Source organism: Bos indicus, chromosome 24 (genome assembly GCF_029378745.1).
Source record: "Bos indicus isolate NIAB-ARS_2022 breed Sahiwal x Tharparkar chromosome 24, NIAB-ARS_B.indTharparkar_mat_pri_1.0, whole genome shotgun sequence".
In the NCBI taxonomy this organism is placed as follows: domain Eukaryota; kingdom Metazoa; phylum Chordata; class Mammalia; order Artiodactyla; family Bovidae; genus Bos; species Bos indicus.
The window spans coordinates 52,850,304-52,862,843 of NC_091783.1; the positions used below are offsets into that span (position 1 = coordinate 52,850,304).

Genomic DNA, 12,540 nt, shown 5'->3' on the forward strand with positions numbered 1-12,540 from the left:
AGCACTTTTTAAATATCAAGGAACTTTGCAGCGAAAGATGGAGGGTTTTGGTCCATTTCTCTTATGTTGGAGATGCAGATGTAACCCTGATAAAGAAGAGTGTCCTCTAGGCCAAGTCTCCCAGAAGAAGGCAATTCTAGTGTGAGTGCCCGCACGGAATTCAGGCACAAACTCTTTCCATGGCTTCATAAGGCCTCTAGCAGGTCGATCACTCTTCCGTGATCAGCTGACTTTCAGAAGCTTTCATCATCTCCTGATCCATGCATTTTGTCACATTATAAGGGCTCTTCAGGAATACATCTGTAAAGAATATCTTTATTAGGCTTATCATCACTTACTATTTTTCATTTTTAGTTGCATTTAATTGGTTAGGAATAGAGTAAGAAAGGAAAATAAATTTAACTTTTGAATGCCACATCAGTCCATTAGTTCCTGTATATGCTATGCTATTTTCTCTATCAGTGAATTAAAAATGACCTGCCAGAGGGCAACATGAAATGTGTTGTATACGCCTGAAATGTCTGCCACTCTCACAGAGAGGAAATTGTTGAGTGCCCTTAAGGACACATGATAAAAGGCAACATTTATTTTTCTCTACAGTTTGAATAATCTTTTCCCCAGCATGACCCATTATACCCAACCTATTGAAATGTTTCTTAAGGTAAAAAGGAAATGTGCACTATAAGCCCTTTTCACACTAAATTGTGCTTAAAAAATATTTCCCCAATAGCTCCAGATATCTGAGAGCCATTGTCTGTCACACGAGTTAACATTTAGTCCCAATAGTAACTTATATGAGAATTGTTAATTAGAAGTTAGTCAGCTTTATCTAAGAATTTTACATTAGCCAAGAATTGACTACAAGACACTAAAAACAATTAAGAATTCCCCTATGGTAATATTTATCTCTTAATGACTTCAGGGGAAGTGATTTAATACATCTCACTTACTGAACTAATTTTTACACTTTCGGAGATAAACTGAGTTAGGGTAATGAGATGCTATTTCAGTTCATTTTATCATCCATCCTTGAAAACTATGGTGGCCCCAAATTTATATAAAACAGGAGTTAATGTTGCTCTATTTAATTTATGGATTACTGAACATGAAACATTTTGTGAAACATTTTGCCATATAACAAGAACAACACGGGTATAAAATATCCCCCATAACCTCCTCCAATTCCCTAAAAGGTCACACAATTTTAAAAGGATTTGCTGACATCTTTTTTTTTTTCAGTTAAAAACACTTCTAGAAAATGTCCAACCTATATTTCTTGTCCTTTAGAAGCTGCAAAAATCAGTGTTTTTGTTTCCTTTTGATTTTTGTTTCTCTCCAGCAGCCACTGAACCTATTTGCTTCAGCACAAGGGAAAGAGAATGAGATTTCTTTGATACTAACCTCTGTTCCATACATAATAAAGCAATGTTCTGATTACTGCTCATTTAGAATTGGAGGGTGATGTACATCCTTGAGAGTATATTTTTCAGCACAGAACTGGGTGAAATTGCTACACGTGGATTCAGCAAAGGCTTGGGACTCGGTGACATTTTCCAGGTGGCTTAGGACAGATCTGTCAGGCTGTCTCTTGGCCTCCGTTCTGGCTTTTCTGGGAAGTGGGATTAAAATTTGGTTGTGTTCATTTTGTCACTTGAAGTATTTTTGCTTTTTCAAATATTTTACCTGCATTTTATTCGCACTAGGGAGGAAGCAACCTGCGGATCCTTGGGGTGGTGAAGTCGGATGAGGGCTTTTATCAGTGCGTGGCTGAAAATGAAGCAGGAAACACCCAGACCAGTGCACAGCTCATTGTCCCTAAGCCTGGTAAGATGAGACGAACTTTGCTCTGGTTTTTGTAGTTACTGTTCTGTGTGGTTTATCTGTAAAAATCCGTATAGTTTTCCCTGTTCCCAAAGTAACTTGGAAATTAGAATTATTTAATCAAGGTGTGTATATGTGTATTGATGATATATTTGTGCTAGAAAATTATATCTATATCTATTGATATATATATAAATCCATCCAGTGAGATATGATTATTATGAACAATAGATACCTCTGGCTGTCAAGACAACAACCACTAAATCACTTCTTTCTTCTCTATTTTGCAGCTTGCCTTTCTTTCAGTGTTTCATAAAAATATAAAATCTCTATATATAACAGATCAGATCAGATCAGTCACTCAGTCGTGTCCGACTCTTTGCAAACCCATGAATCGCAGCACGCCAGGCCTCCCTGTCCATCACCAACTCCCGGAGCTTACTTAAACTCAACGTCCATCGAATTGATGGTGCCATCCAACTATCTCATCCTATCATCCCCTTCTCCTCCTGCCTTCAATCTTTCCCAGCATCAGGGTGTTTTCATATGAGTCGGTTCTTCACATCAGGTGCCAAAGTACTGGAGTTTCAGCTTCAGCACCAGTCCTTCCAATGAATATTCAGGACTGATTTCCTTTAGGATGGACTGGTTTGATCTCCTTGCTGTCCAAGAGACTCTCAAGAGTCTTCTCTAACACCACAGTTCAAAAGCATCAATTCTTTGCCACTCAGCTATCTTTATAGTCCTTTACAAACCTTTTCCAGTCCTGTGACCACTGCTGAGTTTTCCAAATTTGCTGGCATATTGAGTGCAGCACTTACACAGCATCATCTTTTACGATTTGAAATAGCTCAACTGGAATTCCATCACCTCCACTAGCTGTTTGTACTGATGCTTCCTAAGGCCCACTTGACCTTGCATCCCGGATGTCTGGCTCTAGGTGAGTGATCACACCATCGTGATTATCTGGGTCACGAAGATCTTTTTTTGTACAGTTCTTCTGTGTATTCTTGCCACCTCTTCTTAATCTTCTGCTTCTGTTAGGTCCATACCATTTCTATTGTTTATTGTGCTCATCTTTGCATGAAATGTTCCCTTGGTATCTCTAATTTTCTTGAAGAGATCTCTAGTCTTTCCCATTCTATTATTTTCCTCTATTTCTTTGCACTGATCACCAAGGAAGGCTTTCTTATCTCTCCTTGCTATTCTTTGGAACTCTACATTCAGATGCTTATATCTTTCCTTTTCTCCTTTGCCTTTAGCTTCTCTTCTATTCTCAGCTATTTTTAAGGCCTCCTCAGACAACCATTTTGCCTTTTTGCATTTCTTTTTCTTGGGGAGGGTCTTGATCACTGCCTCCTGTACAATGTCATGAACCTCGGTCCATAGTTCTTCAGGCACTCTGTCTATCAGATCTAACCCTTGAATCTATTTGTCACTTCCACTGTTTAATGTTAAGGGATTTGATTTAGGTCTTACTTGAATGGTCTAGTGGTTTTCCCTACTTTCTTCAATTTAAATCTGAATTTGGCAATAAGGAGTTCATGATCTGAGCCACAGTCAGCTCCTGGCCTTGTTTTTGCTAACTGTATAGAGCTTCTCCATCTTTGGCTGCAAAGAACATAATCAGTCTGATTTTGGTGTTAACCGTCTGGTGATATCCATGTATAGAGTCTTCTCTTGTGTTGTTGGAAAAGGTGTTTGTTATGACTAGTGCATTCATTTGGCAAAACTATTAGCCTTTGCCCTGCTTCATTCTAAACTCCAAGGCCAAATTTACCTGTTACTCCAGGTATTTCCTGACTTCCTACTTTTGCATTCCAGTCCCCTATAATGAAAAGGACATCTTCTTTGGATATTAGTTCTAGAAGGTCTTATAAGTCTTCATAGAACCGTTCAACTTCAGCTTCTTCAGTGTTACTGGTTGGGGCATAGACTAGGATTACTGTGATATTGAATGGTTTGCCTTGGAAACGAACAGAGATCATTCTGTCGTTTTTGAGATTGCATCCAAGTACTGCATTTCAGACTCTTCTGTTGACCATGATGGCTTCCCATTTCTTCTAAGGGATTCTTGCTCACAGTAGTAGATATAATGGTCATCTGAGTTAAAATCACCCTTTCCAGTCCATTTTAGTTCACTGATTCCGAAAACATTGATGTTCACTCTTTCCATCTCCTATTTGAGCACTTACAATTTGTATTGATTCATGGACCTAAATTCCAGGTTCCTATGCAATATTGTTCTTTACAGCATTGGACTTTACTTCCATCACCAGTTGCATCCACAACTGGGCATTGTTTTTGCTTTGACTCTGTCTCTTCTTTCTTTCTGGAGTTATTTCTCCACTGATATCCAGTAGCATATTGGGCACCTACCAACCTGGGGAATTCATCTTTCAGTGTCTTGTCTTTTTGACTTTTCAGACTGTTCATGGAGTTCTCAAGGCAAGAATACTGAAGTGGTTTGCCATTCCCTTCTCCAATGGACCACATTTTGTCAGAAGTCTCCACCATAAACTGTCTATCTTGGGTGGCCCTACACAGCATGGCTCACAGTTTCATTGCATTAGACAAGGCTGTGGTCCATGTGATAGTTTGGTTAGTTTTCTTTGATTGTGATTTTCATTCTGTCTGCCCTCTGATGGATAAAGATAAGAGGCTTATGGAAGCTTCCTGATGGAGAGACTGACTTCGGGCAAACTGGGTCTTGTTCTGATGGGTGGGGCCATGCTCAGTTAACCTTTAATACAATTTTCTGTTGATGGGTAGGGCTATGTTCCCTCCCTGTTGTTTGACCTGAGTCCAAATTATGGTGGAGGTTGATGAAGATAATGGCGACCTCCTTCAAAAGGTCCCATGCACCCACTGCTACACTCAGTGCCCCCAACCCTGAAGCAGGCCACCACCGGCTCATGCCTCTGCTGGAGACTCCTGGACACTCACGGGAAATCTAGGTCAGTCTCTTTTGGGGTCACTGCTCCTTTCTCCTGGGTCCTGGTGCCCACAGGGTTCTCTTTGTGCCCTCCAAGAGTCTGTTTCCCCAGTCCTGTGTAAGTTCTGACAGTTCTGTGGTGGCTTATTGGTGACATCCTCTAAAAGGGCTTATGCCACACCAAGGTCTGCTGTACCCAGAGCCCTTGCCCCTGCGGCAGGCCACTGCTGAGCTGTATCTCCACAGGAGACACCCAAACACAGTTTGGGCTCAGTCTCTGTGGGGTCTCTGGGTCCTGGTGCACACAAGGTTTGTTTGAGCCCTCCGGGTGTCTATAGCAGGAATGGGGTTTGATTCTAAATGTGATTTTGTCACTCCTACCATCTTCCTGGGCCTTCTCCTTTGCCCTTGGATGTGGGGTACCTTTTTTTTTTGGGTAAGATTCAACATTCTCCTACGCCAGCAAAGTGGGAAAATTCAGCAATGGCCACAGGACTGGAAAAGGTCAGTTTCATTCCAATCCCAAAGAAAGGCAATGCCAAAGGTGCTCAAACTACCGCACAGTTGCACTCATCTCACATGCTAGCAAAGTAATCCTCAAAGTTCTCCAAGCCAGGCTTCAGCAATACGTGAACCGTGAACTTCCAGATGTTCAAACAAGATTTAGAAAAGGCAGAGGAACCAGAGATCAAATTGCTAACATCCATTGGCTCATTGAAAAAGCAAGAGAATTCCAGAAAAACATCTACTTCTACTTTATTGACTATGCCAAAGCCTTTGACTGTGAGGATCACAACAAACTGTGGAAATTTCTTAAAGAGATGGGAATATCTGACCACCTGATCTGCCTCCTGAGAAATCTGTATGCAGGTCATGAAGAAACAGTTAGATCTGGATATGAAACAACAGACTGGTTCTAAATTGGGAAAGGAGTACGTCAAGGCTATATATTGTCACCCTGTTTATTTAACTTCTATGCAGAGTAGATCATGAGAAATGTGAGACTGGATGAAGCACAAGCTGGAATCAGATTGCTGGGAAAAGCATCAATAACCTCAGATATGCAGATTACACCATACTTATGGCAGAAAGCGAGGAAGAAATAAAGAGCCTCTTCATGAAAGTGAAAGAGGAGAGTGAAAAGGGTGGCTTAAAACTCAATATTCATAAAACTAAGATCATGACATCTGGTCCCATCACTTCATGGCAAATAGATGGGGAAACAATGGAAACAGTGAGAGACTTTATTTTATTTTATTTTTTTTTTGAGTTCCAAAATCACTGCAGATGGTGACTGCAGCCATGAAATTAAAAGACACTTGCTTCTTGGAAGAAAAGTTATGACCAACCTAGATAGCATATTAAAAAGCAGAGACATTACTTTGCCAACAAAGATATGTCTAGTCAAAGCTATGGTTTTTTCAGTAGTCAAGTATGGATGTGAGTGTTGGGCTGTAAAGAAAGTTGAGCACTGAAGAATTGATGCTTTTGAACTGTGGTGTGGAAGAAGACTTTTGAGAGTCTATTGGACTGCAAGAAGATCCAACCAGTCCATCCTAAAGGAAATCAGTCCTGAATGTTCATTGGAAGGACTGATGCTGAAACTGAAGCTCCAATACTTTGGCCATCTAATGTGAAGAACTGACTCATTGGAAAAGACCCTGATGCTGGGAAAGATTGAAGGCGGGATGAGAAGGGGATGGCCGAGGATGAGATAACTGGATGGCATCACCGACTCAGTGGGCATGAGTTTGAGTAAACTCCAGGAGTTGGTGATGGACAGGGAAGCCTGGTGTGCTGCAGTCCATGGGGTTGCAAAGAATTGGACATGACTGAGCAACTGAACTGAACATTCTTCTCTGTCAATAGTTGTTCAGCAGCAAGTTATAATTTCAGAGTTCTCACAGGAGAAGAGGATTACAGTCCTGCTCTGCCGTCTCCTCTGCCATACTCATAAAGCTGTTGTTTGCAAGATCCCACGATCCTTCGTCTTGGTCTCCATGTACAGTGAGTCATATATATGTATACACACATGCTTATTTATAGTCTTAAATCAGTGGAACTTTGAAGAAAAATAGGAGAAGTAATCACTTGAAAGTAAAACATTTTCCTTTAAAAGAAAAAAAAAAAACAGGTTTTGATGAGTTGTCCTTTTTTCTATAATTTATTGTTTTTATTTTTTTGTTCTGTAATCTTTTAGAGGTTTAATATGGTGGTTTGTTCAAACTAGCATAAATCTATAATATACATGTCATGGAATATCCCCATAATGGTACAATTTCTGAGCTTCCCTGGTGGCTCACACAGTAAAAAGTCTGCTTTCTATGCAGGAGACCTGGGTTCGATCCCTGGGTCGGGAAGATCTCCTGCAAATGGAAGTGGCAATGCACTGCAGTATTCTTGCCTGGAAAATCCTACGTACAGAGGAGTGTGGTGAGCCCTTGTCCATGGGGTCGCAAAGAGTTGGACATGAATGAGCAATTAACATGTCATCACATTGTCGGTACAATTTCTACCAGGAAGAAAGCAAAAACACATAAAACAAACACACAAAAAGCTAACTGATCAGCTGCCCTGAAATGTGGTAACACTACGGAAGGTCAAAAGCATTACTGCTCTCTTTCCACTATTTCCTTTTTTTGATGAGGGATTGAACAATTATTGTATAGATCCAAATACTTTAAAATATTAATACCTCCTTATGAAAAGTTCATGCCATCTATTGATTATTTAACTTTTTGGAGCAGTTTCCTTCTTCTTAACTCAATCTTGTCCTACTCTTTTCCTGCAGTAAGTTTATTCAGTTCAGTTCAGTTCAGTCACTCAGTTGTATCCAACTCTTTGCGACCCCATGAATTGCAGCATGCCAGGCCTCCCTATCCATCACCAACTCCCGGAGTTCACTCAAACTCACGTCCATCGAGTTGGTGATGCTATCCAGCCATCTCATCCTCTGTTGTCTCCTTCTCCTCCTGCCCCCAATCCCTCCCAGCATCAGAGTCTTTTCCAAAGAGTCAACTCTTCGCATGAGGTAGCCAAAGTACTGGAGTTTAAGTTTTAGCATCATTCCTTCCAAAGAACACCCAGGACTGACTTCCTTTAGAATGGACTGGTTGGATCTCCTTGCAGTCCAAGGGACTCTCAAGAGTCTTCTCCAACACCACAGTTCAAAAGCATCATTTCTTTGGTGCTCAGCTTTCTTCACAGTCCATCTCTTACATCCACACATGACCACAGGAAAAAGCATAGCCTTGACTAGACGGACCTTTGTTGGCAAAGTAACGTCTCTGCTTTTGAATATGCTATCTAGGTTGGTCATAACTTTCCTTCCAAGGAGTAAGCGTCTTTTAATTTCATGGCTTCAGTCACCATCTGCAGTGATTTTGGAGCCAAAAAGAATAAAGTCTGACACTGTTTCCCCATCTATTTGCCATGAAGTGATGGGACCAGATGCCATGATCTTCGTTTTCTGAATGTTGAGCTTTAAGCCAACTTTTTCACTCTCTTCTTTCACTTTTATCAAGAGGCTTTTGAGTTCCTCTTCACTTTCTGCCATAAGGGTGGTGTTATCTGCATATCTGAGGTGATTGATATTTCTCTGGGCAATCCTGATTCCAGCTTGTGCTTCTTCCAGCCCAGCGTTTCTCATAATGTACTCTGCATATAAGTTAAATAAGCAGGGTGACAATATGCAGCCTTGATGTACTCCTTGCTGCTGCTGCTGCTGCTAAGTCGCTTCAGTCGTGTCCGACTCTGTGCAACCCCATAGACAGCAGCCCACCAGGCTCCCCCATCCCTGGGATTCTCCAGGCAAGAATACTGGAGTGGATTGCCGTTTCCTTCTCCAGTGCATGAAAGTGAAAAGTGAAAATGAAGTTGCTCAGTTGTGTCTGACTCTTAGCGATCCCATGGACTGCAGCCCACGAGGCTCCTCCATCCATGGGATTTTCCAGGTGAGAGTACTGGAGTGGGGTGCCATTGCCTTCTCTGGACATACTCCTTAGAAAGTAGTAATTTCTGTACAGCTACAGAAATACATGAGACATCGTCTTTCTTTGACTTCTATCTTTGTAACCTATCAAGGCCTGATGTTTGGTGCATCTAACCAATTATCCAAAGACTCTCAAATTGTCATCATAATGTTCACAACAATGACTTTCTCTGTTTTCTTCATTAAAACAAAGAAGCAGCCGTAGAACCACAGTCTCAGATGAGTAAAAGAATGAAAGGAACTACCTCGTAATTTAAAGGGACAATTAACTCTTGTTCAAGATCACCAGTTTCTCTGATGGACTGCGCATTCCCCTTTTATTGAATGTGCCCTATGTGTGAATGTAACTTCGTTGGTGTGACTAAGTGCATTCTCTTCTGCTGAAACGTTAATGGATGAGGTAGAGAAAAGGAACCTCTAAAATCAGTCTCTAATGTGAGCCATGGTTCACAAGCCCTGTGCTGTCTCATTAACAACAATATGGCAACATTTACACTAATACTGGTTGCTGCATAAGCCACAGAACAAGAGAATTCTGGTGAACATTGATTTTTCATCTAAGGCCATAAAGCTGAGGAAAATATGAGATAAACAGTCATATTTCTAAAGAGATATATGTGGTATACTCTCCTAGGACTTGTTGGCACTGGCCAAGTCTGGTCATCATCCCCTGTAAGCCATTCAGTGTGGAAGATTCTTTGATGTGTTGAAATTTGTCAACACATTGTCAGGGCTTCCCTGGTGGCTCAAACAGCAAAGAATCCACCTGCATTGTGGGAAACCTGGGTTCCATCCCTGGGTTGGGAAGATCCCCTGGAGGAGGGTATGGCAACCCACTCCAGTATTCTTGCCTAGAGACTCCCCATGGACAGAGGAGCCTGGCAGGCTACAGTCCATTGGGTCGCAAAGAGTCAGACACGACTGAGTGACTAAACACACAGGCATTGTCATGGCATTTTCTTTCCCCTACAAGTCAAGTTATGGAGACACCAAGAAAACTCCTCGAACAGAGTGCATTTGTGATTTGTGTGCGTGTATATGTTTTACTGGAAACTGCTTGCACAACTGGAAAACAGACATCTTATCTTGATTAAAAGTTGTCTGGAGGTGCCCACTGTAAGGTAAGGGAACTAGAGAAGGCAAGGTTTGGAGAAAGAACGAGACCGATACTCTATAGGAACAGATCACCTTTAATGAGGCGAAAAGAGGCAGCAGTCAGACCAGTGAGCTGCTGTGCTAAGTCAAGAAGAGGGTAGGTATATATAGAAAACATATATGCAGAAATACATTGTTTTGAAGGGGTTTGTTTTTCCTCAAGATTATTTTTGATTAGTTAGCTTCTAACAGGGGCAAGGAATTCCTGAGACCGGCCGGAGACTGGGGCCAGCTGGGAGCTGAACATAATCAATGTTCACGTCCATTCCGTTCTTTGGGGGAGAAAATTCTTTATCCTGTACAGAACGGTGGGAAAGGCCCCGAAGGGAGTTTTCGCTCCAGGCCGTTTTGAGCCCTGTAGCTTTCCCTCACCCACAGCCCGCAGGAGAAAGGGAAAGTCAGCTGTGTTGAGCTCTGTTTCCACTTTGGGGAGGAACAAGGGTGTGAGCTGTACTTGTGAAGAAAAAGCAGGGCTGAAGACAGCTGAAGAAGCCTGCCCACGAGGTTCTGGCTGCAGAAGCTACAGCCATAGAAGATACTGGGGGTGGAGCGGACCTGGGAGCTGGGGCAGAAGGCCAGCCAGACCCCGCTGTGCCTGCTTTAGGAAGGGGTCTAGAGTGGAGGTTCCTCGGGTGGAAAGGCCTCAGAAGAACCCACATAGCTGCCCCCACAAAACACACATGTGGATGCCTTCTACGACTATGGATTCTAAAGAGCACAGGTTGAGAAAAAGAGCCTCTGTCTCTTTACTTGAAGTCCATCCTCTCTTTCTACCCTAGAGAAGCCCTAAGTCCTGGGGGTGGGGGTGGCGGTGGGGGGCCAGGCAGACCCAATAGAATGAAAACCAAGTGACACAGTTCCATTGCCTCTTACCCATTTTTGGCCTCAGGCCAGCTCTAGGAGGAGGGAAGAAACTTGAAATGGAATGTTAGGTTAATGTCTTGATTTAGAGCTTACTTGATTGCATGTGTATGTGTTCCCTTTACTGTTACTGTTTTTAATATCTGAAAAGAAAGCTTTTAAAATATTTTAAGGTGCCTTCAGGACTCGAGGATTGACCCAAGTTGCTATCTAGGATAGAAAATATATCTGATAGAGTGTGTTTGAAAGTGGAGGATGGGAAAAAAATAAAGCTGTTTCCTCTTCTTTCTTGCTATTCCAATAGTTCAGCTTGTTCAATAAACCAATTCTAGGCACTGAACTTCACTTACACCAGTCAGCTCTGATTTCAACAGGTATCTCTTTGTTAATGGTCCCTTGTGTTCTGTTCAGGTCCTGATTCATTTGGGTCTATGAGACTACAAAAGGACAAGGCTCCCCTCGGCAGAAATGTCATTTACCTCCCGAGGAGGGCAAGCCTCAGGGAATCTTGATAGTTCATTCTTCTCCCTTTTAGATGGTAAAGTGTTGTCAGTGGCTGCGACACTGGCTTGGTGTTTATTGTATCTGGCATTGGATTAGAATGAAAGTAAAAGAAAATGAAGACCAAAATCTGAAAGCGTGACAGAACACCATTGTGACTGTCTTATACTCCCTCCTTGTAAATGATGGATTGCTTTTTCCTGGCTATTTAATCAGGTCTTCAAATCATGCCTCCAATTCCTCAGAGATGCAGTGTAGGCCGCGTGCACAGATGGTGGAGAGGCTAGCTATAAATATAAACTCAGCAATGAAGCTGACCATGGCGGAAGAACAGAGCCCTCTCTCTCGAAGTTCCAACAATAAACGGTCACCATATATTGTGAAGCACATCGTAGGCCTGCATTGACCAGCTGTTCAGCTTTGGTCTGTCCACATGCTTGCGGCTCAGAGATTCTCTGGGCAACCATAACAATCTGCTTCTCACTGAAGCGCACACAATGGCCTGTTCAAGAGGGCGCCCATGGTTGGTGGATATTTACATAAGCCTAATGAGGTTTCAGCCTCGTCTTTTATACAGAGTTTAGCTATTCCCTCTTTCACAATTAGTGACTTAGGAAACACCACCTACTAAATTAAATGGAGTTAATGATTTGTTTTTCTCTCCAGAAAATAAGTTTTGGAAAACTGTTGAAATGTGTGTACTGTAACATGTGGAATATATGCCTGGTTTCCTCAAGATAAAGATCAAGATGATCAATGGCATTTAAAAAAAGTCATTATACTAGAGGAAATGCGATCAGGAATCTTGTGTATCTGACACTGTGACGCTGTACACACATTTCCAGACTGCTAACCATCTCTGCATACCTAACACAACCATGAGTGCACATACTCTTGTGCACCCACAGACAAAGATCTGCACACTTAAGAAGACTTTCCATATGCATGAGAAATACTTAGGTGTGTTATGTAAGTGGTGGTAAATTCAGGTTAAAATACTTCAGCTGGTTTGTATCACTTGCATTGCCTAGCCATCTCTTCTAAGAGCTAAGGAAATGTTTTTTTTGTTGTTGTTATTTTGGTTTTAGTTTCTTGTTGTTATTTTACTTTTGTTTACTTATTACCTGGTGAGAGACATTAGTTAAGTCCTCTTTCCAAATGACGATTGACTGTAGCTCTTCAAGTCTACTACTCACTGAACAGCCCAGCCAAAAAGTGTCAAGAATCAATGTGTTAGGAGTCATAAGATACTTCAGTAGTCAGATTTGCAAACAGG

The 12,540-nt window shown here is 41.8% G+C and overlaps 1 protein-coding gene across 1 annotated transcript in view; it reads left to right on the forward strand.

Annotated features, from left to right (window-relative positions):
- Window positions 1-12,540, forward strand: part of DCC (DCC netrin 1 receptor) — a 1,293,116-nt gene that overhangs the window by 755,984 nt on the left and 524,592 nt on the right. Inside the window, exon 7 of the mRNA XM_070779092.1 lies at window positions 1,704-1,824. Coding sequence (XP_070635193.1) covers window positions 1,704-1,824 — 121 coding nt within the window. The remainder of the gene's footprint in view (window positions 1-1,703; window positions 1,825-12,540) is intronic.